The following is a 26,954-nucleotide window of genomic DNA, read 5'->3' as shown; positions in this document are numbered from 1 at the left end:
TTAACCAGCCAACTGGGGAGCCAGCCAACCAGTTAACCAGCCAGCCAACCAACCAGTTAACCAGCCAGCCAGCCAACCAGTTAACCAGCCAGCCAGCCAACCAGTTAACCAGCCAACTGGGGAGCCAGCCAACCAGTTAACCAGCCAACTGGGGAGCCAGCCAACCAGTTAACCAGCCAGCCAACCAACCAGTTAACCAGCCAACTGGGGAGCGAGCCAACCAGTTAACCAGCCAGCCAACCAACCAGTTATCCAGCCAACTGGGGAGCCAACCAACCAGTTAACCAGCCAACTGGGGAGCCAACCAACCAGTTAACCAGCCAACTGGGGAGCCAACCAACCAGTTAACCAGCCAACTGGGGAGCCAGCCAACCAGTTAACCAGCCAACTGGGGAGCCAGCCAACCAGTTAACCAGCCAGCCAACCAACCAGTTAACCAGCCAACTGGGGAGCCAGCCAACCAACCAGTTAACCAGCCAACTGGGGAGCCAGCCAACCAGTTAACCAGCCAAATGGGGAGTCAGCCAACCAGTTAACCAGCCAACTGGGGAGCCAGCCAACCAGTTAACCAGCCAGCCAACCAACCAGTTAACCAGCCAACTGGGGAGCCAGCCAACCAGCCAGCCAACCAGTTAACCAGCCAGCCAGCCAACCAGTTAACCAGCCAGCCAACCAACCAGTTAACCAGCCAGCCAGCCAACTGGGGAGCCAGCCAACCAGTTAACCAGCCAGCCAACCAACCAACCAGTTAACCAGCCAGCCAACCAACCAGTTAACCAGCCAACTGGGGAGCCAGCCAACCAGTTAACCAGCCAGCCAACCAACCAGTTAACCAGCCAACTGGGGAGCCAGCCAACCAGCCAGCCAACCAGTTAACCAGCCAGCCAGCCAACCAGTTAACCAGCCAGCCAACCAACCAGTTAACCAGCCAGCCAGCCAACTGGGGAGCCAGCCAACCAGTTAACCAGCCAGCCAACCAACCAGTTAACCAGCCAGCCAACCAACCAGTTAACCAGCCAACTGGGGAGCCAGCCAACCAGTTAACCAGCCAGCCAACCAACCAGTTAACCAGCCAGCCAGCCAACCAGTTAACCAGCCAGCCAGCCAACCAGTTAACCAGCCAACTGGGGAGCCAGCCAACCAGTTAACCAGCCAACTGGGGAGCCAGCCAACCAGTTAACCAGCCAGCCAACCAACCAGTTAACCAGCCAACTGGGGAGCGAGCGAGCCAACCAGTTAACCAGCCAGCCAACCAACCAGTTATCCAGCCAACTGGGGAGCCAACCAACCAGTTAACCAGCCAACTGGGGAGCCAACCAACCAGTTAACCAGCCAACTGGGGAGCCAACCAACCAGTTAACCAGCCAACTGGGGAGCCAGCCAACCAGTTAACCAGCCAACTGGGGAGCCAGCCAACCAGTTAACCAGCCAGCCAACCAACCAGTTAACCAGCCAACTGGGGAGCCAGCCAACCAACCAGTTAACCAGCCAACTGGGGAGCCAGCCAACCAGTTAACCAGCCAAATGGGGAGTCAGCCAACCAGTTAACCAGCCAACTGGGGAGCCAGCCAACCAGTTAACCAGCCAGCCAACCAACCAGTTAACCAGCCAACTGGGGAGCCAGCCAACCAGCCAGCCAACCAGTTAACCAGCCAGCCAGCCAACCAGTTAACCAGCCAGCCAACCAACCAGTTAACCAGCCAGCCAGCCAACTGGGGAGCCAGCCAACCAGTTAACCAGCCAGCCAACCAACCAACCAGTTAACCAGCCAGCCAACCAACCAGTTAACCAGCCAACTGGGGAGCCAGCCAACCAGTTAACCAGCCAGCCAACCAACCAGTTAACCAGCCAGCCAGCCAACCAGTTAACCAGCCAGCCAGCCAACCAGTTAACCAGCCAACTGGGGAGCCAGCCAACCAGTTAACCAGCCAACTGGGGAGCCAGCCAACCAGTTAACCAGCCAGCCAACCAACCAGTTAACCAGCCAACTGGGGAGCCAGCCAACCAGTTAACCAGCCAGCCAACCAGCCAACTGGGGAGCCAGCCAACCAGTTAACCAGCCAGCCAACCAACCAGTTAACCAGCCAACTGGGGAGCCAGCCAACCAGTTAACCAGTTAACCAGCCAACCAGTTAACCAGTTAACCAGCCAACTGGTCAGCCAGCCAGCCAACCAACCAGTTAACCAGCCAACTGGGGAGCCAGCCAACCAGTTAAACAGCCAGCCAACCAACCAGTTAAACAGCCAGCCAACCAACCAACCAACCAACCAACCAGTTAACCAGCCAACTGGGGAGCCAGACAACCAGTTAACCAGCCAACCGGTCAGCCAGCCAGCCAACCAACCAACCAGTTAAACAGCCAGCCAGCCAACCAGTTAACCAGCCAACCGGTCAGCCAACCAACCAACCAACCAGTTAACCAGCCAGCCAGCCAACCAACCAGTTAACCAGCCAGCCAGCCAACCAACCAGTTAACCAGCCAGCCAACCAACCAGTTAACCAGCCAGCCAGCCAACCAGTTAACCAGCCAGCCAACCAACCAACCATTTAACCAGTCAGCCAACCAACCATTTAACCAGTCAGCCAACAGACCAACCAACCAACCACTTAACCAGCCAGCCAACCAACCAGTTAACCAGCCAACCAACCAGTTAACCAGCCAGCCAGCCAGCCAGCCAACTAACCAGTTAACCAGCCAACCAACCAACCAGTTAAACAGCCAGCCAGCCAACCAACCAGTTAACCAGCCAGTTAGCCAGACAACCAACCAGTTAACCAGCCAGCCAGCCAGCCAACCAACCAGTTAACCAGCCAGCCAGCCAACCAACCAGTTAACCAGCCAGCCAGCCAACCAACCAGTTAACCAGCCAGCCAACCAACCAACCAGTTAACCAGCCAGCCAACCAACCAACCAGTTAACCAGCCAGCCAACCAACCAACCAGTTAACCAGCCAGCCAACCAACCAACCAGTTAACCAGCCAGCCAACCAACCAACCATTTAACCAGCCAGCCAACCAACCAACCATTTAACCAGCCAGCCAACCAACCAACCATTTAACCAGTCAGCCAACCAACCAACCAACCAGTTAACCAGCCAGCCAGCCAACCAACCAACCAGTTAACCAGCCAGCCAGCCAACCAACCAGTTAACCAGCCAGCCAGCCAGCCAGTTAACCAGCCAGCCAGCCAGCCAACCAACCAACCAGTTAACCAGCCAGCCAACCAACCAGTTAACCAGCCAGCCAACCAACCATTTAACCAGCCAACCAACCAACCAACCAGTTAACCAGCCAGCTAACCAACCAGTTAACCAGCCAACCAGCTAGTCAGACAGAATGAGTGTGTGAGTCGGTCTGACCTGCAGTGGACCACCATGGGCCCGGCATTGGCAGGGGTCTTTGACTTCACCCTGCGTACGAAGCCCAGCAGGCCGGTGGTGTGGTAGGGTACCCCGTGGTCTGGCCAGCCAGTGAAGTGGAACTGACGGATCTCCCGGATCTCATGGGCTCCCCTCTGGAGAGACAAGAGAAAACATAGTTGAATACTTCATTTGGATTCACAAGTAACAAACTGTTGAGAGGTCTTGTTGTGACACACACCAGGCATGAACACCGAGGGTGGCTAACAATGATGACTGCAGCTGAGGTCTACCCACTCCCCAAACAGACCCATCTCTCTCCTATCTCCCTCTCTCCCCCTTCCTCCTAAGCAGCATTTTGATCTTGTTCTTGAGCAGAACAGGGAGACAGGGACACTGATGACAAAGCCCATCTCTGGGGGGGATTGAAACAGGAGAAGAACAGCTGGAGAACAGTGATGATTCACACACACAGCGAGCAGGCTGAATACAGACGGCAGGGCGGACACCCGTCAGAGCCTTGAGCATGCACGCCACACACACACACACGCCCCAGGGGAAATATTCACAGCTCAGGGGAATATAGTGGAAAGGCCTGGTAGCAGCCTGGAGTACAATAGGATGATAAACACTAAAAATGATTAGACCGACAGACAGGCATTCTTAAAGACAGATGGGCCTATTACGGAGGACGCCACTAGGAACACTCAGTAAAGTAGTTGGTAGCTGGGCATTGCCTAGGTGGGTGCAAGGAGTAAGACACACCCGGTACAACTTGACGATCTGTCAAACCTAGGCACAATACATGCTAAACACTACACTATAATACAACGCAATGATTGACTTCCACTATCATGATCAAGTGCAGTGTCCCTACCTTTTCCACAGCGAAGGTCCTGATGACGTACTCTGACAGCAGCTGTGTCTCGATGAGGGTCACCTTCATGTCCCTGTAGATTTCAGTGTCGTCAGGCCAGTACTTACAGCACTTCACCTGAGGGGACACAGGGTGTAATGGGATGACCTGACCGCAGTAGAGGCTTGTCAACAACCTCTGTCCACAATACACACACGCTCCAGCACGCACGCCCATGGTGAAATAACTTCCTTCAAGGTGGAAACCTGCCTGAGATGTTCTTGGGATGAGTGTGTGCATGCTACTGAAGGAAGGTGTTTATTGTGGACATTGTTTGATATGCTGTTGTTGTGAGTCAACTCAACGGTCTTATACTCTTTTCTTCTTTAAGTTTCAGAACATAATTATGCTCTCAGTGAATTCTGGGCAACCTAGAATACTAATGTTGAAAACACAAAACACAGACGTCCCAATGCTTTTAGAGGACAACCACTTGTGGTGTGTGTCTGAAATGGCACCATATTCGCTGTATAGCGCCCTACTTTTGGCACCCTATTCGCTGTATAGCGCCCTACTTTTGGCACCATATTCCCTGTATAGCGCACTACTTTTGGCACCATATTCTCTGTATAGCGCCCTACTTTTGACACCATATTCTCTGTATAGCGCACTACTTTTGGCACCCTATTCCCTGTATAGTGCACTACTTTTGGCACCATATTCTCTGTATAGCGCCCTACTTTTGGCACCATATTCTCTGTATAGTGCCCTACTTTTGCGAGCATGTTCTCTGTATAGTGCCCTACTTTTGGCAACATATTCTCTGTATAGCGCCCTACTTTTGGCACCATATTCCCTGTATAGTGCCCTACTTTTGGCACCATATTCTCTGTATAGTGCACTACTTTTGGCACCATATTCCCTGTATAGCGCCCTACTTTTGGCACCATATTCTCTGTATAGTGCACTACTTTTGGCACCATATTCTCTGTATAGTGCACTACTTTTGGCACCATATTCTCTGTATAGTGCACTACTTTTGGCAACATATTCTCTGTAAAGTGCCCTACTTTTGGCACCATATTCCCTGTATAGTGCATTACTTTGGCCCTGGCCAGAAGTAGTGTACTACAAAGGGGAAAGTGTACCATTTGAGATGCAACCAATGAGTAACATCTTGACGGTGTCTCAGATGGCGGCAGGCAGATAGCCCTCCTCTGTGTTTGGGCAGGTGCTCAATTTCCACGCTCTAATTACCCATACTGCACCACTGGGCTCTTTCTTCATTAAGAGGTTGTGAACTCTAAGGGGACACTAGAAGTCGCACAGTGCAGATTCTGTGAGAGCGTCACCTCACTTATCTGGCCCATCCTACACAGCAAGAGGCTTATTGTCTCTATTATATACAGTAGTACAGTTACTTCAGAATTCACCATTGATCAGCTCAAGCCTTTGTTTCTTTTTCATATTGATACACTGTCATGATCTTTCATTTCATTTTTCTGACACTATCCCTCCTTCTCACTCACTCACTCCCTCCCTCAGTCCTCTGTCGGCTCAGACACAAGAGGCATGTGGCAGGGTCTACAGTCAATCACGGACTACAGGAAGAAACCCAGCCCAGTCACGGACCAGGATGTCTTGCTCCCAGGCAGACTAAATAACTTTTTTGCCCGCTTTGAGGACAATACAGTGCCACTGACACGGCCTGCAACGAAAACATGCGGTCTCTCCTTCACTGCAGCCGAGGTGAGTAAGACATTTAAACGTGTTAACCCTCGCAAGGCTGCAGGCCCAGATGGCATCCCCAGCCGCGCCCTCAGAGCATGCGCAGACCAGCTGGCCGGTGTGTTTACGGACATATTCAATCAATCCCTATACCAGTCTGCTGTTCCCACATGCTTCAAGAGGGCCACCATTGTTCCTGTTCCCAAGAAAGCTAAGGTAACTGAGCTAAATGACTACCGCCCCGTAGCACTCACATCCGTCATCATGAAGTGCTTTGAGAGACTAGTCAAGGACCATATCACCTCCACCCTACCTGACACCCTAGACCCACTCCAATTTGCTTACCGCCCAAATAGGTCCACAGACGATGCAATCTCAACCACACTGCACACTGCCCTAACCCATCTGGACAAGAGGAATACCTATGTGAGAATGCTGTTCATCGACTACAGCTCGGCATTCAACACCATAGTACCCTCCAAGCTCGTCATCAAGCTCGAGACCCTGGGTCTCGACCCCGCCCTGTGCAACTGGGTACTGGACTTCCTGACGGGCCGCCCCCAGGTGGTGAGGGTAGGCAACAACATCTCCTCCCCGCTGATCCTCAACACTGGGGCCCCACAAGGTTGCGTTCTGAGCCCTCTCCTGTACTCCCTGTTCACCCACGACTGCGTGGCCACGCACGCCTCCAACTCAATCATCAAGTTTGCGGACGACACAACAGTGGTAGGCTTGATTACCAACAACGATGAGACGGCCTACAGGGAGGAGGTGAGGGCCCTCGGAGTGTGGTGTCAGGAAAACAACCTCACACTCAACGTCAACAAAACTAAGGAGATGATTGTGGACTTCAGGAAACAGCAGAGGGAACACCCCCCTATCCACATCGATGGAACAGTAGTGGAGAGGGTAGCAAGTTTTAAGTTCCTCGGCATACACATCACAGACAAACTGAATTGGTCCACTCACACAGACAGCATCGTGAAGAAGGCGCAGCAGCGCCTCTTCAACCTCAGGAGGCTGAAGAAATTCGGCTTGTCACCAAAAGCACTCACAAACTTCTACAGATGCACAATCGAGAGCATCCTGGCGGGCTGTATCACCGCCTGGTATGGCAACTGCACCGCCCTCAACCGTAAGGCTCTCCAGAGGGTAGTGAGGTCTGCACAACGCATCACCGGGGGCAAACTACCTGCCCTCCAGGACACCTACACCACCCGATGTCACAGGAAGGCCATAAAGATCATCAAGGACATCAACCACCCGAGCCACTGCCTGTTCACCCCGCTATCATCCAGAAGGCGAGGTCAGTACAGGTGCATCAAAGCTGGGACCGAGAGACTGAAAAACAGCTTCTATCTCAAGGCCATCAGACTGTTAAACAGCCACCACTAACACTGAGTGGCTGCTGCCAACACACTGACACTGACTCAACTCCAGCCACTTTAATAATGGGAATTGATGGGAAATGATGTAAATATATCACTAGCCACTTTAAACAATGCTACCTTATATAAATGTTACTTACCCTACATTATTCATCTCATACGCATACGTATATACTGTACTCTATATCATCGACGGTATCCTTATGTAATACATGTATCACTAGCCACTTTATACTATACTATGCCACTTTGTTTACATACTCATCTCATTTGTACATACTGTACCCGATACCATCTACTGTATCTTGCCTATGCTGCTCTGTACCATCACTCATTCATATATCCTTATGTACATATTCTTTATCCCCTTACACTGTGTACAAGACAGTAGTTTTGGAATTGTTAGTTAGATTACTTGTTATTACTGCATTGTCGGAACTAGAAGCACAAGCATTTCGCTACACTCGCATTAACATCTGCTAACCATGTGTATGTGACAAATAAAATTTGATTTGATTTGATTTGTCACCAGCCTCATCTTCTCTCTCCTTCTCCCTCCCTCTGTCCTCTCCTCTGTCACCAGCCTCATCTCTCTCTCCTTCTCCCTCCCTCACTCTGTTCCCTCCCTCACTCCCTCTGCCCTCTCCTCTGTCACCAGCCTCATCGCTCTCTCTCCTTCTCCCTCCCTCACTCTGTTCCCTCCCTCACTCCCTCTGCCCTGTCACCAGCCTCCTCGCTCTCTCTCCTTCTCCCTCTCTCACTGTTCCCTCACTCACTCCCTTCGTCCTCTCCTGTCACCAGCCCCATCTTCTCTCTCTCCTTCCCATCCCCCACTCTGTTCCCTCCCTCACTCCCTTCGTCCTCTCCTCTGTCACCAGCCTCATCTTTTCTCTCCTCTCCTCCCTCACTCTGTTCCATCCCTCACTCCCTCTGCCCTCTCCTCTGTCACCAGCCTCATCTCTCTCTCTCCTTCTCCCTCATCTCTCTCTCTCCTTCTCCCTCCCTCCCTTCGTCCTCTCCTGTCACCAGCCTCATCTTCTCTCTCCTTCCTTCTCCCTCACTCTGTTCCCTCCCTCACTCCCTTCGTCCTCTCCTGTCACCAGCCTCATATTCTCTCTCCTTCCTTCTCCCTCACTCTGTTCCCTCCCTCACTCCCTTCGTCCTCTCCTGTCACCAGCCTCATATTCTCTCTCTCCTTCTCCCTCACTCTGTTCCCTCCCTCACTCCCTTCGTCCTCTCCTGTCACCAGTCTCATCTTCTCACTCTCTGGATCATCCTTATCCTCTGCATTTCTCCTTCTCTTCATCTGTCTCTGTCCCCTGTTCCCTCCCTCCCTGATACTGGTAATTATTCTAATTGGTGATATAATTGTGTTTTAATGTATATTTTTTCCCGGAAGCTCCACCATAGTTACCGTCACTGGTTGCTTCTCTGGAGAGGACCAGAAAGGACTGTATAACTGTGATAAGGATATCTGTTTTCTTAAATGGCGGTGGCACTGGGAAATGTTTTTCTTTCGGTCTTCTGTGACAGTGTTGATCATGGAGAGAGTGATACAGCATAATACTCTGAGTGCCCCCCCCCCCCCCCCCACACACATTAGCAAGTTACTTGTTAGAGAACGATGGAAGCACCATTGAGATAAACCATTTTAATGGTTTGTTTTGAGCATTTTTATTTCACCTTTATTTAGACCAGTTGAGAACACCTTTATTTAACCAGGTCGGCCAGTTGAGAACACCTTTATTTAACCAGGTACGCCAGTTGAGAACACCTTTATTTAACCAGGTAGGCCAGTTGAGAACACCTTTATTTAACCAGGTAGGCCAGTTGAGAACACCTTTATTTAACCAGGTAGACCAATTGAGAACACCTTTATTTAACCAGTTAGACCAGTCGAGAACAAGCATGATCGATTGTAATACATGGTTTATGATGGTGTACTGTAGTATTGTATAGCACGTCTCTACAGTACTGGGCTGCTCAAATTACATTTAGTTGGTATAGTTCTCCATTCAGGTCATGGAAGCCATTTTCTTAAGTAGGTGGCATGAATATGCTTCCGCAGGCCCTCATCAGGTCCTGTTACACACTGTTTCCTGGTATAGCCTTTGAGAGGAATCTCAACGTCATTGGAGACCATTTTAAGATGATCTTATACGTTTCCTAAAGCGGCTTTCTTAGGAGTTTCCTTAGAGGCCCCACACTGAGTAAGCATGTGGGGACCTCAGGGCGTAGCAGGCGACTGTTCTGAGAGGAAGTGGGATGACGTAGATGATCTGTGATACGAGAGGTTCAACAGGGTAATACGGAGTACCATTTTTGGTCACATAGTGTCACATAGTCTATTTATGTTTTAAGGTTCACACTAAAAGACTGGGAGGATGACATGGTAATACGATTAGCTATCTATCCGTATCTTACTAGACACCTCGCCGCCATATGACAGGGTAAATAAAGTGTAGGGGATCCCTGTGGAGCTGACTGTAGCTTCAGCCCTGATTATCAGTGAAATGAGGTTTGGGTATCCAGTGACACTATCAAAATAAACAGTATGGAGCTCAAGTCCAGATCCTCCAGCCTCTCAGATCTCCCTGACACTGCTGCTAGCTAATCTCTGAGGAGCATTGTCTAGATTAAGTCTTGGTTGAAATATCCTGTTTAACCATAAACCCTGACTGTGTCGGACAGCTATGATGCGATATGCTTTGGGTGGCTGCCTGCTTTGGGTGCGTGGCTGCCTGCTTTGGGTGCGTGGCTGCCTGCTTTGGGTGCCTGGCTGCCTGCTTTGGGTGCCTGGCTGCCTGCTTTGGGTGCCTGGCTGCCTGCTTTGGGTGCCAGGCTGCCTGCTTTGGGTGCCAGGCTGCCTGCGCCGGGTGCCTGGCTGCCTGCGCCGGGTGCCTGGCTGCCTGCGCCGGGTGCCTGGCTGCCTGCGCCGGGTGCTTGGCTGCCTGCGCCGGGTGCTTGGCTGCCTGCGCCGGGTGCGTGGCTGCCTGCGCCAGTCACAAACACATCATCTGGGGTTGTGTTACTTTCTCCGTCATCCCTCTACCGCCAAGTAAAAACAGAAAAGAGTCTGGATGGAAATCAAAACTAAACAGCTTGGCATGAAAGCGAGCGACAGGAGCCTGGGAGAAGGGATTTCCCAGAGTTCATCAGCGGTGAAGCAGCCTAGCAGATGGTGATGGCTGTGGAGCGAGTGGTTTTTATTATTATGGTGGAAGAGACTGCCTGCTGTCAGCCCACTGAAGGGGTCTGGAGAATGGAGACTCAACAGGGGGTGAGATGGGATGGCCAGGGCTGAGGGGTTAAAACAATAGCACCAGGTGGTGGCTCTGCTAGGTGGTGGGAGGATTCAACCTCTTGGCTAACTCTCTGGGGACGTGCATCACGGATCCTCTTTTGCTGATGCGATATGGTGCCACTGGGTGTTGGGGATCTTAAACGAGCCACAGACAGGTTAAGCATGTCCTCTCTGTCAGTGTGTGTGTGGTGTTATGGGTTTGACCGCTTTAGAGAGATTATTCCACTAACAGGTCAGATCACTCTCTGATCACGCCTCTAAAGGCTTAAACAATTGTTAATAGGATTGAACAAGGTCTGCATCAACACGTGACATTGCCTAGAGTCTCCAGTGGATATAAAATGCCAGGCCCAGGGTTTCTGTAATCCTCTAGCTGGAATAATGTCAGGCCCAGGGTTTCTGTAATCCTCTAGCTGGAATGATGTCAAGCCCAGGGTTTCTGTAATCCTCTAGCTGGAATAATGTCAGGCCCAGGGTTTCTGTAATCTACTAGCTGGAATAATGTCAGGCCCAGGGTTTCTGTAATCCTCTAGCTGGAATGGTGTCTGTAATCCTCTAGCTGGAATAATGTCAGGCCCAGGGTTTCTGTAATCCACTAGCTGGAATAATGTCAGGCCCAGGGTTTCTGTAATCCTCTAGCTGGAATAATGTCAGGCCCAGGGTTTCTGTAATCCTCTAGCTGGAATAATGTCAGGCCCAGGGTTTATGTAATCCTCTAGCTGGAATAATGTCAGGCCCAGGGTTTCTGTAATCTACTAGCTGGAATAATGTCAGGCCCAGGGTTTCTGTAATCCTCTAGCTGGAATGGTTTCTGTAATCCTCTAGCTGGAATAATGTCAGGCCCAGGGTTTCTGTAATCCTCTAGCTGGAATAATGTCAGGCCCAGGGTTTCTGTAATCCTCTAGCTGGAATAATGTCAGGCCCAGGGTTTCTGTAATCCACTAGCTGGAATAATGTCAGGCCCAGGGTTTCTGTAATCCTCTAGCTGGAATAATGTCAGGCCCAGGGTTTCTGTAATCCTCTAGCTGGAATAGTGTCAGGCCCAGGGTTTCTGTAATCCACTAGCTGGAATAATGTCAGGCCCAGGGTTTCTGTAATCCACTAGCTGGAATAATGTCAGGCCCAGGGTTTCTGTAATCCTCTAGCTGGAATAATGTCAGGCCCAGGGTTTCTGTAATCTTCTAGCTGGAATAATGTCAGGCCCAGGGTTTCTGTAATCCTCTAGCTGGAATAATGTCAGGCCCAGGGTTTCTGTAATCCTCTAGCTGGAATAATGTCAGGCCCAGGGTTTCTGTAATCCTCTAGCTGGAATAATGTCAGGCCCAGGGTTTCTGTAATCCTCTAGCTGGAATAATGTCATGCCCAGGGTTTCTGTAATCCTCTAGCTGGAATAATGTCAGGCCCAGGGTTTCTGTAATCCACTAGCTGGAATAATGTCAGGCCCAGGGTTTCTGTAATCCTCTAGCTGGAATAATGTCAGGCCCAGGGCTTCTGTAATCCTCTAGCTGGCGACTCCTGTGGCGGGCCGGGCGCAGTGCGCGCTAACCAAGGTTGCCAGGTGCACGGTGTAGCCTCCGACACATTGGTGCGGCTGGCTTCCAGGTTGGATGCGCGCTGTGTTAAGAAGCAGTGCGGCTGGTTGGGTTGTGTATCGGAGGACGCATGACTTTCAACCTTCGTCTCTCCCGAGCCCGTACGGGAGTTGTAGCGATGAGACAAGATAGTAGCTACTACAACAATTGGATACCACGAAATTGGGGAGAAAAAGGGGTAAAAATTCAAACAAAAAAAATAAATAATAAAAAATAAATAAAATCCTCTAGCTGGAATAATGTCAGGCCCAGGGTTTCTGTCATCCACTAGCTGGAATATGGCCATTTGGTTTCTTTCATTTCTTTATTGGCTGAATCAACAAAAATGTACCAGTACTGAGTGTGTGGCTGGGGTCTCATGGTACTCACCCTTCCCACCTCCACCAGGTTGGTCACCATGACAATGGTTGCCGTGTTCTCCTGCCACACCATCCTCCAGAAGTCGTAGACAGTCTCCTGCATGGGCCCTGAGGAGAGAAAGAGAACGGGAGGGAGAGGTTGAGTGTACGTGAAGTCCTTTGTGACCATACTGATAGCAATGTTATCAATGTTATCTACAGTGCCTTCAGAAAGTATTCAAACCCCCTCTCCCACATTTTGTTGTGTTACAAAGTGCGATGTTTTAGGTTATTGTCCTGCTGAAAGGTGGATTTTCCTCCCTAGTCTTTGCCGATGACAAGCATATCCATAACATAACTTGAAAATATGAAGAATGGTATTCAGTGATGTGTTGGATTTACCTCAAAACTAATGCTTTGTATTAATTTCTTTGCCACATTTTTCCAGTTATATTTTGGGGCATTATTGAAAACAGGATGCATGTCTTTTATTTGTTTATTCTGTATAGTCCCCGCGATATGCAACTGTTCAGGGAAGTCAGGAACCAATACACACAGTCAGTCAGGAAAGCTAAAGCCAACTTCTTCAGGCAGAAGTTTGCATCCTGTAGCTCCAACTCCAAAAAGTTCTGGGACACTGTGAAGTCCATGGAGAACAAGAGCACCTCCTCCCAGCTGCCCACTGCACTGAGGCTAGGTAACACGGTCACCACCGATAAATCCATGATTATCGAAAACTTCAACAAGCATTTCTCAACGGCTGGCCATGCCTTCCGCCTGGCTACTCCAACCTCGGCCAACAGCCCCCCCCCCCCCCCCCCCCCCCCCCCCCCCCCCCCCCCGCAGCTACTCGCCCAAGCCTCTCCAGGTTCTCCTTTACCCAAATCCAGATAGCAGATGTTCTGAAAGAGCTGCAAAACCTGGACCCGTACAAATCAGCTGGGCTTGACAATCTGGACCCTCTATTCCTGAAACTATCCGCCGCCATTGTCGCAACCCCTATTACCAGCCTGTTCAACCTCTCTTTCATATCGTCTGAGATCCCCAAGGATTGGAAAGCCGCCGCAGTCATCCCCCTCTTCAAAGGGGGCGACACCCTGGACCCAAACTGTTACAGACCTATATCCATCCTGCCCTGCCTATCTAAGGTCTTCGAAAGCCAAGTCAACAAACAGGTCACTGACCATCTCGAATCCCACCGTACCTTCTCCGCTGTGCAATCTGGTTTCCAAGCCGGTCACAGGTGTACCTCAGCCACGCTCAAGGTACTAAACGATATCATAACCGCCATCGATAAAAGACAGTACTGTGCAGCCGTCTTCATAGACCTTGCCAAGGCTTTCGACTCTGTCAATCACCGTATTCTTATCGGCAGACTCAGTAGCCTCGGTTTTTCGGATGACTGCCTTGCCTGGTTCACCAATTACTTTGCAGACAGAGTTCAGTGTGTCAAATCGGAGGGCATGCTGTCCGGTCCTCTGGCAGTCTCTATGGGGGTGCCACAGGGTTCAATTCTCGGGCCGACTCTTTTCTCTGTATATATCAATGATGTTTCTCATGCTGCGGGCGATTCCCTGATCCACCTCTACGCAGACGACACCATTCTATATAGTTCCGGCCCGTCCTTGGACACTGTGCTATCTAACCTCCAAACGAGCTTCAATGCCATACAGCACTCCTTCCGTGGCCTCCAACTGCTCTTAAACGCTAGTAAAACCAAATGCATGCTTTTCAACCGTTCGCTGCCTGCACCCGCACGCCTGACCAGCATCACCACCCTGGATGGTTCCGACCTTGAATATGTGGACATCTATAAGTACCTAGGTGTCTGGCTAGACTCTAAACTCTCCTTCCAGACCCATATCAAACATCTCCAATCGAAAATCAAATCAAGAGTCGGCTTTCTATTCCGCAACAAAGCCTCCTTCACTCACGCCGCCAAACTTACCCTAGTAAAACTGACTATCCTACCGATCCTCGACTTCGGCGATGTCATCTACAAAATTGCTTCCAACACTCTACTCAGCAAACTGGATGCAGTTTATCACAGTGCCATCCGTTTTGTCACTAAAGCACCTTATACCACCCACCACTGCGACTTGTATGCTCTAGTCGGCTGGCCCTCGCTACATATTCGTTGCCAGACCCACTGGATCCAGGTCATCTACAAGTCCATGCTAGGTAAAGCTCCGCCTTATCTCAGTTCACTGGTTACGATGGCAACACCCATCCGTAGCATGCGCTCCAGCAGGTGTATCTCACTGATCATCCCTAAAGCCAACACCTCATTTGGCCGCCTTTCGTTCCAGTTCTCTGCTGCCTGTGACTGGAACGAATTGCAAAAATCTCTGAAGTTGGAGACTTTTATCTCCCTCACCAACTTCAAACATCTGCTATCTGAGCAGCTAACCGATCGCTGCAGCTGTACATAGTCTATTGGTAAATAGCCCACCCATTTTCACCTACCTCATCCCCATACTGTTTTATTTATTTATTTTTCTGCTCTTTTGCACACCAATATCTCTACCTGTACATAACCATCTGATCATTTATCACTCCAGTGTTAATCTGCATAATTGTAATTATTCGCCTACCTTCTCATGCCTTTTGCACACAATGTATATAGATTCCCCTTTTTTCTACTGTGTTATTGACTTGTTAATTGTTTACTCCATGTGTAACTCTGTGTTGTCTGTTCACACTGCTATGCCTTATCTTGGCCAGGTCGCAGTTGCAAATGAGAACTTGTTCTCAACTAGCCTACCGCGTTCCTAGGAAACTATGCAGTTTTTTGTTTTTTTACGTGTTATTTCTTACATTAGTACCCCAGGTCATCTTAGGTTTCATTACATACAGTCGAGAAGAACTACTGAATATAAGATCAGCGTCAACTCACCATCAGTACGACCAAGAATATGTTTTTCGCAACGCGTATCCTGTGTTCTGCCTTACAAACAGGACAACGGAGTGGATCCCATGCAGCGACCCAAAAAAACGACTCCGAAAAATAGGGAAACGAGGTGGTCTTCTGGTCAGACGGGCACACCGTGCACCACTCCATAGCATTCTTCTTGCCAATGTCCAGTCTCTTGACAACAAGGTTGATGAAATCCGAGGGTAGCATTCCAGAGGGACATCAGAGACTGTAACGTTCTTTGCTTCACGGAAACGTGGCTCACTGGAGAGACGCTATCCGAGGCGGTGCAGCCAACGGGTTTCTCCACGCATCGCGCAGACAGAAACAAACATCTTTCTGGTAAGAAGAGGGGCGGGGGCGTATGCCTTATGGCTAACGTGACATGGTGTGATGAAAGAAACATACAGGAACTCAAATCCTTCTGTTCACCTGATTTAGAATTCCTCACAATCAAATGTAGACCGCATTATCTACCAAGAGAATTCTCTTCAATTATAATCACAGCCGTATATATCCCCCCCTAGCAGACACATCGATGGCTCTGAATGAACTTTATTTGAGTCTTTGCAAACTGGAAACCATTTATCCGGAGGCTGCATTCATTGTAGCTGGGGATTTTAACAAGGCTAATCTGAAAACAAGACTCCCTAAATTTTATCAGCATATCGATTGCGCAACCAGGGGTGGAAAGACCTTGGATCATTGTTACTCTAACTTCCGTGACGCATATAAGGCCCTGCCCCGCACCCCTTTTGGAAAAGCTGACCACGACTCCATTTTGTTGATCCCTGCCTACAGACAGAAACTAAAACAAGAGGCTCCCACGCTGAGGTCTGTCCAACGCTGGTCCGACCAAGCTGACTCCACACTCCAAGACTGCTTCCATCACGTGGACTGGGACATGTTTCGTATTGCGTCAGACAACAACATTGACGAATACGCTGATTCGGTGTGCGAGTTCATTAGAACGTGCGTTGAAGATGTCGTTCCCATAGCAACGATTAAAACATTCCCTAACCAGAAACCGTGGATTGATGGCAGCATTCGCGTGAAACTGAAAGCGCGAACCACTGCTTTTAATCAGGGCAAGGTGTCTGGTAACATGACCGAATACAAACAGTGCAGCTATTCCCTCCGCAAGGCTATCAAACAAGCTAAGCGTCAGTACAGAGACAAAGTAGAATCTCAATTCAACGGCTCAGACACAAGAGGCATGTGGCATGGTCTACAGTCAATCACGGACTACAGGAAGAAATCCAGCCCAGTCACGGACCAGGATGTCCTGCTCCCAGGCAGACTAAATAACTTTTTTGCCCGCTTTGAGGACAATACAGTGCCACTGACACGGCCTGCAACGAAAACATGCGGTCTCTCCTTCACTGCAGCCGAGGTGAGTAAGACATTTAAACGTGTTAACCCTCGCAAGGCTGCAGGCCCAGACGGCATCCCCAGCCGCGCCCTCAGAGCATGCGCAGACCAGCTGGCCGGTGTGTTTACGGACATATTCAATCAATCCCTATACCAGTCTGCTGTTCCCACATGCTTCAAGAGGGCCACCATTGTTCCTGTTCCCAAGAAAGCTAAGGTAACTGAGCTAAACGACTACCGCCCCGTAGCACTCACTTCCGTCATCATGAAGTGCTTTGAGAGACTAGTCAAGGACCATATCACCTCCACCCTACCTGACACCCTAGACCCACTCCAATTTTCTTACCGCCCAAATAGGTCCACAGACGATGCAATCTCAACCACACTGCACACTGCCCTAACCCATCTGGACAAGAGGAATACCTATGTGAGAATGCTGTTCATTGACTACAGCTCGGCATTCAACACCATAGTACCCTCCAAGCTCGTCATCAAGCTTGAGACCCTGGGTCTCGACCCCGCCCTGTGCAACTGGGTACTGGACTTCCTGACGGGCCGCCCCCAGGTGGTGAGGGTAGGCAACAACATCTCCTCCCCGCTGATCCTCAACACTGGGGCCCCACAAGGGTGCGTTCTGAGCCTGTACTCCCTGTTCACCCACGACTGCGTGGCCACGCACGCCTCCAACTCAATCATCAAGTTTGCGGACGACACAACAGTGGTAGGCTTGATTACCAACAACGACGAGACGGCCTACAGGGAGGAGGTGAGGGCCCTCGGAGTGTGGTGTCAGGAAAATAACCTCACACTCAACGTCAACAAAACTAAGGAGATGATTGTGGACTTCAGGAAACAGCAGAGGGAACACCCCCCTATCCACATCGATGGAACAGTAGTGGAGAGGGTAGCAAGTTTTAAGTTCCTCGGCATACACATCACAGACAAACTGAATTGGTCCACTCACACAGACAGCATTGTGAAGAAGGCGCAGCAGCGCCTCTTCAACCTCAGGAGGCTGAAGAAATTCGGCTTGTCACCAAAAGCACTCACAAACTTCTACAGATGCACAATCGAGAGCATCCTGGCGGGCTGTATCACCGCCTGGTACGGCAACTGCTCCGCCCTCAACCGTAAGGCTCTCCAGAGGGTAGTGAGGTCTGCACAACGCATCACCGGGGGCAAACTACCTGCCCTCCAGGACACCTACACCACCCGATGTCACAGGAAGGCCATAAAGATCATCAAGGACATCAACCACCCGAGCCACTGCCTGTTCACCCCGCTATCTTCCAGAAGGCGAGGTCAGTACAGGTGCATCAAAGCTGGGACCGAGAGACTGAAAAACAGCTTCTATCTCAAGGCCATCAGACTGTTAAACAGCCACCACTAACACTGAGTGGCTGCTGCCAACACACTGACACTGACTCAACTCCAGCCACTTTAATAATGGGAATTGATGGGAAATGATGTAAATATATCACTAGCCACTTTAAACAATGCTACCTTATATAATGTTACTTACCCTACATTATTCATCTCATATGCATACGTATATACTGTATATATCATCGACTGTATCCTTATGTAATACATGTATCACTAGCCACTTTAACTATGCCACTTTGTTTACATACTCATCTCATATGTATATACTGTACTCGATACCATCTACTGTATCTTGCCTATGCTGCTCTGTACCATCACTCATTCATATATCCTTATGTACATATTCTTTATCCCCTTACACTGTGTACAAGACAGAAGTTTTGGAATTGTTAGTTAGATTACTTGTTGGTTATTACTGCATTGTCGGAACTAGAAGCACAAGCATTTCGCTACACTTGCATTAACATCTGCTAACCATGTGTATGTGACAAATACAATTTGATTTGATTTGATGTCTCCCATCACAGCTAGTTAAACTAACTGTTTTATAGTCATCATTGGCCTCATGGTGAAATCCCTGAGCGGTTTCCTTCCGTCCCATTGATACACCATCCAAAGTGTAATTAATAAATTCACCATGCTCATGGAAGATTTATTTTTATTTTTTTACCCATCTACCAATGGGTGCCCATCTTTGTGAGGCATTGGAAAACCTCCCAGGTCTTTGTGGTTGAATCTGTGTTTGAATTTCACTCCTCGACTGAGGGACCTTACAGATAATTGTATGTGTGGGGTACAGAGATGAGGTGGTCCTTCAAAAAATCATGTTAAACGCTATTATTGCACACAGAAGGAGTGACTTGTTAAGCACATGTTTTACTCCTGAACTTATTTAGGCTTGCCATAACAAAGGGGTTGAATACTTATTGACTCAAGACATTTCAGCTTTTCATTTTTAATTCATTATTAACAATTTCAAAAAACATAATTCCACTTTGACATTATGGGGTATTGTGTGTAGGCCAATGACACAACATCTCAATTTAATCCATTTTAAACTCAGGCTGTAAAATCAAAATGTGTGAAAAGTCAAGGGATGTGAATACCTTCTGAAGGCACTATGTTATCAATGACACCAACGCAAGTGTTTTTCCCCACTCAAGTTTTGTCAGTATTGTTGTCAGACCTGCAACTCATTTGTCTGTCTCATCACCCACGTCTTAGACCAGGTTATTGTCATACTGATTTAATGCTCATCACATCCCTTACATTTGTCCATTGCTTGCTTGCTTTCTGAGCATGAAAAGTACACAGGTTGATTAACACCTTGTTTTTCCCCAGTTGAACTTGATCAAAACGGAACACAGGCGCTGTGTGCCTGTGCATTCTGATCACTGTTGACAGGGGAATCAACTAATGCCTGGATCTAAGTCTGCACACACAGACACACACGCCAACACAAGCTGAATGACAAGGTAGGGGGACAGCAGTCTGCACACACTCCCAATTAACTCCTAAACACTTTAATGTGGGCCGTGTTTCAGGTTGTGCCGAGCAATGAAGGATCCCTGCAAGGAAGAATTACTCATTTAATTAATTCAAATAAACATTATTTTTAATTAACTGGCAAATGCTTTTTTTTTTTTTTTGAGACTTGACGAGCTAATTAGCTCCTGCAAATCTGTGTGTGTGTGTGTTCGAGAGCTGCGACGCGTGTACCTCCAGCCATGGCAAACTGCGTCCAACAGCTAAACCACACACACACATACACACACAGCTCACTGCAGATGTTCCATATTCATGCTCAAACAAACAGCCGCATTACCAAACACTTGTGTCGCTCGAGAATCCTCCTGGTGTGACATTGCCGGGTGCCTCTAGTGCGAGCAAGCCACTTTTCTCATTAGCGATGCCAGGCCCCATGTTCTCCTGGTATTCATGACCATCTCTCCTAGGAACAAGAGCTTAGTGTGGTCAGGCCAATACACTCCCTGTTCTCCTCTGTCCCCCTTTACTCCTCCTGATAGCATCACCAGCCTCCTTTTTTTGCTTCTTTACTATAAACGTACTATATTTAAGGCAGATTTAGTTCAATCCAGGTTTGGGTTCAATTGGATATTTCTGAATGTAATTCAATTGGATATTTCTGAATGTAATTCAATTGGATATTTCTGAATGTAATTCAATTGGATATTTATGAATGTAATTCAATTCGATATTTCTGAATGTAATTCAATTCGATATTTCTGAATGTAATTCAATTCGATATTTCTGAATGTAATTCAATTGGATTTGAATTGGCTACACCCCACAGGAAGCACAATTTGAACTGGAATTCATTTCAAACCAATTCAAAGAGATGAAACATATGAGTCAAAAGCATCTGACACCTCCTACTAAAGAAATACAGATATCGTTTCAAGTATTAGCTTGGCTATAACTCAGTGTCAAATAGTCATTTGTTAGTATTTTTGTCATGAGAAGAGGTTCCATTCTGGAGTGTTTGATCTAACGCACACGTAGATATGCATTGTTGTTCAATATTTAATTGTAGGTGAATTAGGAATGATTGTAGACCGAATACAATACTATAATTATTTTTTAAATAGTTTTAGAAGACTTGAGTTTTGAAAATGAAACTTTTCAACATGTTAAACATAGTATTGGTAACCATACTTGATGAGCACAATGATGGAATAAATTATCCGTTTGAATTTCACTGAATTCAATTCTACTTATTTTCATTCAAATGAAATACAAATGATGCTTCCTGTAGGGTGTGGCTAATAAAAAAACATATATATATATTGGAATTTAAGACAAATTTCGCAACTCAATTCAGAATTTACATCAACCGTTTTTTAATCAGTGGTTCAACGTGGTTCAATCAGCACAGTGGTTGTCTTACAGTTCCTCATGTTTTTCTCTCTGAGAAAGTAGTGATGATATGCAGATGATATGGTAAATGCCCAGTGCTCGGCATATTCCTAGAGGATTGATCTCCCAACTCTTTCCATCTAAGAGCGCTGTGCTAGTACTCTCCCCTCCCCCCCCCCCCCCCTTATGCAGATACTTTGTGAACTTGCAAGACACTTGCCAACCAAAACAGTAATCTGTGTTGACACAGCGTTAACAGCGTGTGGCGAAAGAAAATCTCGGCGGAGAAGAGAAGCAGAGCGGCTGGTGTCGTCTTCTGGGAGACGAAAAAGTGACATCCTTTTTCAGATACAGTAAATGGCCTAGCGCAGCAGAGGGTGAAGTCAAGTCAGGCAATTAGATGTGGAGAAGAGCTTCTCCCATAGTGCACTGGGGGAATAGGACAAGGAAGCAGGAGAAAAAGCTCAACAAAAGCTTCACAGACAGCCCGAGTGGACAGGCTGTCAGAGGAGAGGCTCTGTCCGTGAGGAGACTGGAATGCTTTTCATCTTGCTACAACGAGAGACAGACAGACTGCTGGGATTCTTCAGGAGGAAGAGAGACAACGCTACTTCTCACCTTTTCCTTCCCTAGGAAGAGGAATGTGCAAGGCAGCCAGGGGTTGTGTGAGGGCACAGTTAATGTGTATGTGTCTACTTGAAACATTTGAAAAAGTGTTGGAATATTGATCTGGTAGTAAAGGTGAAATATATTGTATTAAATATATTGTATTAAATATATTGTATTACATATATTGTATTAAATATATTGTATTAAATATATTGTATTAAATATATTGTATTAAATATATTGTATTAAATATATTGTTTTAAAAAGGCTAACCGACCAAAAGAGGTGGATGTAGAAGATGCAGCTGTTCGGGGTACCATGCTCGGTCAAAGTGTATGAACGCCGGTGGCAGCCAAGCGTCCGATTGGCCTGCAGCACATATGAGCCTTTCAACTGGACAACGGCTTAGTTACCGTTTTTCCGCTCTCACTCCCCGTTTTGTAACTCTTTTAAAGTTGCAAACACTAACAATACATATATTAAAAAAAAGGCCAATTCTGTCTGAGGCCGGTGTGTTCCATTATTTTCTCTCCTATTCAATGTATATAATGACTAATTACAGTAAGTATTGCATAGTCTCATAAAATAGGATAGAGGTCAACCCTCTCCTAGTACAGACATGCTATTTTCTACTCCCTGTATTTAGCCATGTTATTTTCTGCTCCCTGTATACAGTGTGACGACCCTCCCACTCTGTCTGCCAAATTATTTCTCTTTGCGCTTGTTTTCCTTAATAGGATGTCGGTGGGCGGAGCCGGGAGGGTCGTCAGTGAAATGGAACACACCTGGGCTCGGGTGTGTCCCAGGATAAATGCACCTCTTCCCCATTCATTGGGGAGACTGATAGATTTTGGTTGTGGCATTTTTGTGTCTGTTTTTGTTTGTTTGCGTTGGCACCTTTCAACACCCCTCATTATCACATTAATGCACTCAACCACTCACTTACACTACTGACTACACACACCATTGTGAATTGTATTTAGTTAACTGTAGTTAATAAATATATTTTGTTATTTGTTGTCTCCCTTTTTGTTACGAACTTTGAGCCGGTTCGTGACAACAGTCATGTTATTTTCTACTCCCTGTATACAGCCATGCTATTTTCTACTTCCTGTATATAGCCATGCTATTTTCTACTTCCTGTATATAGCCATGCTATTTTCTACTTCCTGTATACAGCCATGTTATTTTCTACTCCCTGTATACAGCCATGTTATTTTCTACTTCCTGTATACAGCCATGTTATTTTCTACTCCCTGTATACAGCCATGTTATTTTCTACTTCCTGTATACAGCCATGTTATTTTCTACTTCCTGTATACAGCCATGTTATTTTCTACTTCCTGTATACAGCCATGTTATTTTCTACTTCCTGTATACAGCCATGTTATTTTCTACTTCCTGTATACAGCCATGTTATTTTCTACTTCCTGCATACAGCCATGTTATTTTCTACTTCCTGTATACAGCCATGTTATTTTCTACTTCCTGTATTCAGACATGTTATTTTCTACTTCCTGTATTCAGACATGTTATTTTCTACTTCCTGTATTCAGACATGTTATTTTCTACTTCCTGTATACAGCCATGTTATTTTCTACTTCCTGTATACAGCCATGTTATTTTCTACTTCCTGTATACAGCCATGTTATTTTCTACTTCCTGTATACAGCCATGTTATTTTCTACTTCCTGTATTCAGACATGTTATTTTCTACTTCCTGTATTCAGACATGTTATTTTCTGCTCCCTGTATACAGCCAATTTGTTTTACTCTATTTTTTTGTTATTCACTGTGTATTTATTCCTCCTGTCACCATTTCTATTTGATTTTTGATCTTATCTTTAACTCTGCATTACTGGAAACAATGTAGTACACAGAGTCACACTACCAAGTCATAGTGGAGGCCCTTTAAGATGCTGGTCGGGTTCAGAGCGGCCAGGAGGGTGGCCATTATGCCAGGCCAACTAGACCAGACTGCAGAGTCTATTATGTCTCAATGGGCTGCCTTTACTCGGAGTGAGCAAGGAATGGAATTACCTTTGCGCGGCCGGCTGAGGAAACTCTGAGAACTGCACAACAATTAACTATCAATCAGAGAGCCCCTCCAGGGGGCTTGTTGGAAAAGCGGTCCTCTTACACACAGCCAGCATCTGCCTGCTGGATTAACGCAGTTATAAAACACACACCTATAGACATGCACGTGCATGAATGCGCACACACACATACAAATGCGCCAGTACACATGACCTAATCCATTTATTTATTACTGCGCTCTTCCTTTCTCATCCCTCGTTCTCTCTCCACCCCTCCTGCTCACACGGCTGATGAATTGTTCTAAGACGCTACATAACACGGCTTGGAAGGTGGAGAGGAGGTTGGTTAAAGAGAGGGGAGTCCCACAGCTTTTTACACATCTCCTACATATCCGTGTTGACACTTCCGATGAGGCCGTCAGTCTGAACAGCAGACGGAAGAGTCGCAGATCTGACAACAATACTGAAAATATTCAGACAAGAGAATGCCTATGGTGTGTTGCTGTTCTTACCTTGGGTAGAGATGTAGTGATTTGGTCTGTGGTAGCCCTGAAATCCGAAAGACAGAGCGAGAAACAAACTTTAAGCACACAGATGTCAGTCAAAAAGGTTTGAACACACAAAGGAATGCAGGATAATGGGCATATTTGTTTACTTGAGTCAAAAAGCAAAACCTGCTGCAGTGAAAACATATTTCAAAAGCAGCAGTCTGATCTTAAATGAATAAATCATTCAAACCAATTAGAAAGAAAAGGTTCATTCGGCTTCCAGCAAATATAACGTTAGTGAACACACATGTAAATAAGGATCATGATTTACATAAATTAATTTAAAACCCACACTAACACGCAGTTAGTTATATTAACAGTATTGCACTTTTCATGTAGCCTCATTTCTTGGCCAGCTAACAGTCTAACCATCGATCAAGCAACATTATGGACTAAACATTCAAATCCTGTGTTGCTGCAGGATTATTTTGTTGTGATAGTGGTCAAATTAACATCCAACATACACATGGTTGTACTATTCTTCCAATGCATATTGTGTGATTTATCTTCGTAATACACTCAATCTCCTAGGGATTACTCGAATCCCTTCAAATTTCATTTGTCGAGCATCTTGTATTCTAGCAAGGCCTACCGTACAAAGTGGGAAGCTAAACGTAAGCGCAAAGAGCCGTTCCCACACGCCACAAACTGTTTAAATTATTTCTTTATATCTTGTCCAGCATAAGAGTTGTTTATCCTCTTGCTCTACACACTATCGATGAATTCTCACCGTGGGAGCACACATGGTGAGGAAAATCGACTATAGAGTTAGTTAGCGAGAGACTATTAGGAGAAGGGGGTTCATTGACTGGTCACGTATTGTGTGATCATCATGATGGAAGAAAGGTTTCGACGTTCTTCTGAAATTCGACTTCATTGGGATCTGTTGAGTCTGTGCCTGGGAGACAAGCAGCACTCACTAAAGTGCTGCAGAGTTCACTGACTGACTGCGCCACACACAAACCCCAGCCTGGTCCCAGATATGTGCTAATTAGCCAACTGCTATGGTCGTCGTCATGCAAGACAGCACAAACAGATCTTGGACCAGGCTACAGAAACACTCGGGAGGGAGCAGCAAGCCAGACAGAGTCTGAACGGAGAGGAGAGGTTCAGCGGAGGGAGGTGTACAGTACATATACAGGTCTTCAGGCCCGTGTCCTGATAGGAGTCCTGATGGTTAATTCACCACGAGTCCCTTGGGGGTCAGGCTGTAAGTAGCTTCATCAGCTAACCTGCAGAGCGGCTAGATGTGCAGAATGCTAATTCAACACAACACACACAGGACTGGACACAGACACACAACTGGACACACAAACACCCAGAATTTATTTATGCTATATTCTAATGAGTACTGAAAGACTGATTCTTAGGAAATTGATTTGGTGGGATGACAAATCCTTATTTCAAATGCTAAATGTCCATTAAGTTTCTAGGGACAGCATCTTAACAGACGTAACAACAACGTAGCAACAACATAACAGATGTCACTCTACATAATGTCCTTGTAATCACACCTCCCAGACCCAAACAACAATCACGTATGCAAATAAAAATGGCTCTGGATAACTTCCTGTTTTGGAGAACTACAAGAACAGGCGGTACACCCAAGCAAGACAGCGAGGACTAAGATGTTTCCGCTCTAACACTTAGATAGTCCTCTATTGACAATGAGCCGCTGCTTTCATAATTATCTCTTTATCAATCTCCGAGCACCTGAACTGTAAATCTACACTCATTTACCTTTGAAGAGGAGGGAGCTAACCCTAATGTTGCTAATGCCTAATGACAAATGAAGGCAAAGCTCGGAGTGGCGGTAGAGGGGGAGGCGTGGAGGAGGCGGCGAGGATGTAGAGGGGGAGGTGAGGAGGAAGCTAGGAGGTAGAGGGGAAGGTGTGGAGGAGGAGGTGAGGATGTAGAGGGGGAGGCGAGGAGGAAGCTAGGAGGTAGAGGGGGAGGTGAGGATGTAGAGGGGGAGACAAGGAGGTAGAGGGGGAGGCGTGGAGGAAGCTAGGAGGTAGAGGGGGAGGTGTGGAGGAGGAGGCGAGGAGGTAGAGGGGGAGGTGAGGAGGTAGAGGGGGAGGCGTGGAGGAGGAGGCGAGGATGTAGAGGGGGAGGCGAGGAGGTGGAGGGGGAGGCGAGGAGGTAGAGGGGGAGGTGAAGAAGAGGGAGATAAGTATGCATGGGGTGGTTGGTTGGCGTGGGTTGCACCGTGCCAGCTGGTTGACTGGAGAGGAAAATAAAATGTACTCTGTCAACAGTGATAGCCAGGAGGGTAAACAAGGGGTGGGCTTTTTGCAAACCAACAATCCTACGTGCTGGACGTGACTGTGTGCAGTCCGTAGAGTTGGACCAAGTATTCTAATTCTACAGACTGGACATACAGCGCAATCAGAAAGTGTTCTGACCTCTTGAATTTATCCACATTTTGTTACATTATAGCCTTATTCTAAAATGTAATCAATTGTTTTTCCCCCTCATCAATCTACACACAATACCCCATAATGACAAAGCAAAAACAGCTTTTTGGAAACTTTTTTTCTCCCCAATTTTGTGGTATCCAATTAGTAGTTACAGTCTTGTCTTATCGGTGCAATTCCCGTACTTGTTGTTGGGAACCTTCAATACTGCAGACATTTTTTGACACCCT

General features: G+C 47.3%; 1 protein-coding gene across 3 annotated transcripts in view; it reads right to left on the bottom strand.

The window, feature by feature from the left end:
- The window catches only part of LOC139420199 (receptor-type tyrosine-protein phosphatase mu-like), a 300,083-nt gene that overhangs the window by 26,349 nt on the left and 246,780 nt on the right, over positions 1-26,954 (bottom strand). For all 3 annotated transcript variants that reach the window (XM_071170025.1, XM_071170026.1, XM_071170027.1), the window contains 4 exons: positions 24,272-24,308; positions 12,598-12,695; positions 4,238-4,354; positions 3,361-3,515 (listed from right to left, as the gene is read on the bottom strand). In XM_071170025.1, coding sequence (XP_071026126.1) covers positions 3,361-3,515; positions 4,238-4,354; positions 12,598-12,695; positions 24,272-24,308 — 407 coding nt within the window. The remainder of the gene's footprint in view (positions 1-3,360; positions 3,516-4,237; positions 4,355-12,597; positions 12,696-24,271; positions 24,309-26,954) is intronic.

This window comes from Oncorhynchus clarkii, chromosome 11, assembly GCF_045791955.1.
Source record: "Oncorhynchus clarkii lewisi isolate Uvic-CL-2024 chromosome 11, UVic_Ocla_1.0, whole genome shotgun sequence".
NCBI lineage: Eukaryota > Metazoa > Chordata > Actinopteri > Salmoniformes > Salmonidae > Oncorhynchus > Oncorhynchus clarkii.
The sequence above is the reverse complement of the archived record's forward strand: the minus strand, read 5'-3'. Positions and strand labels throughout refer to the sequence as shown.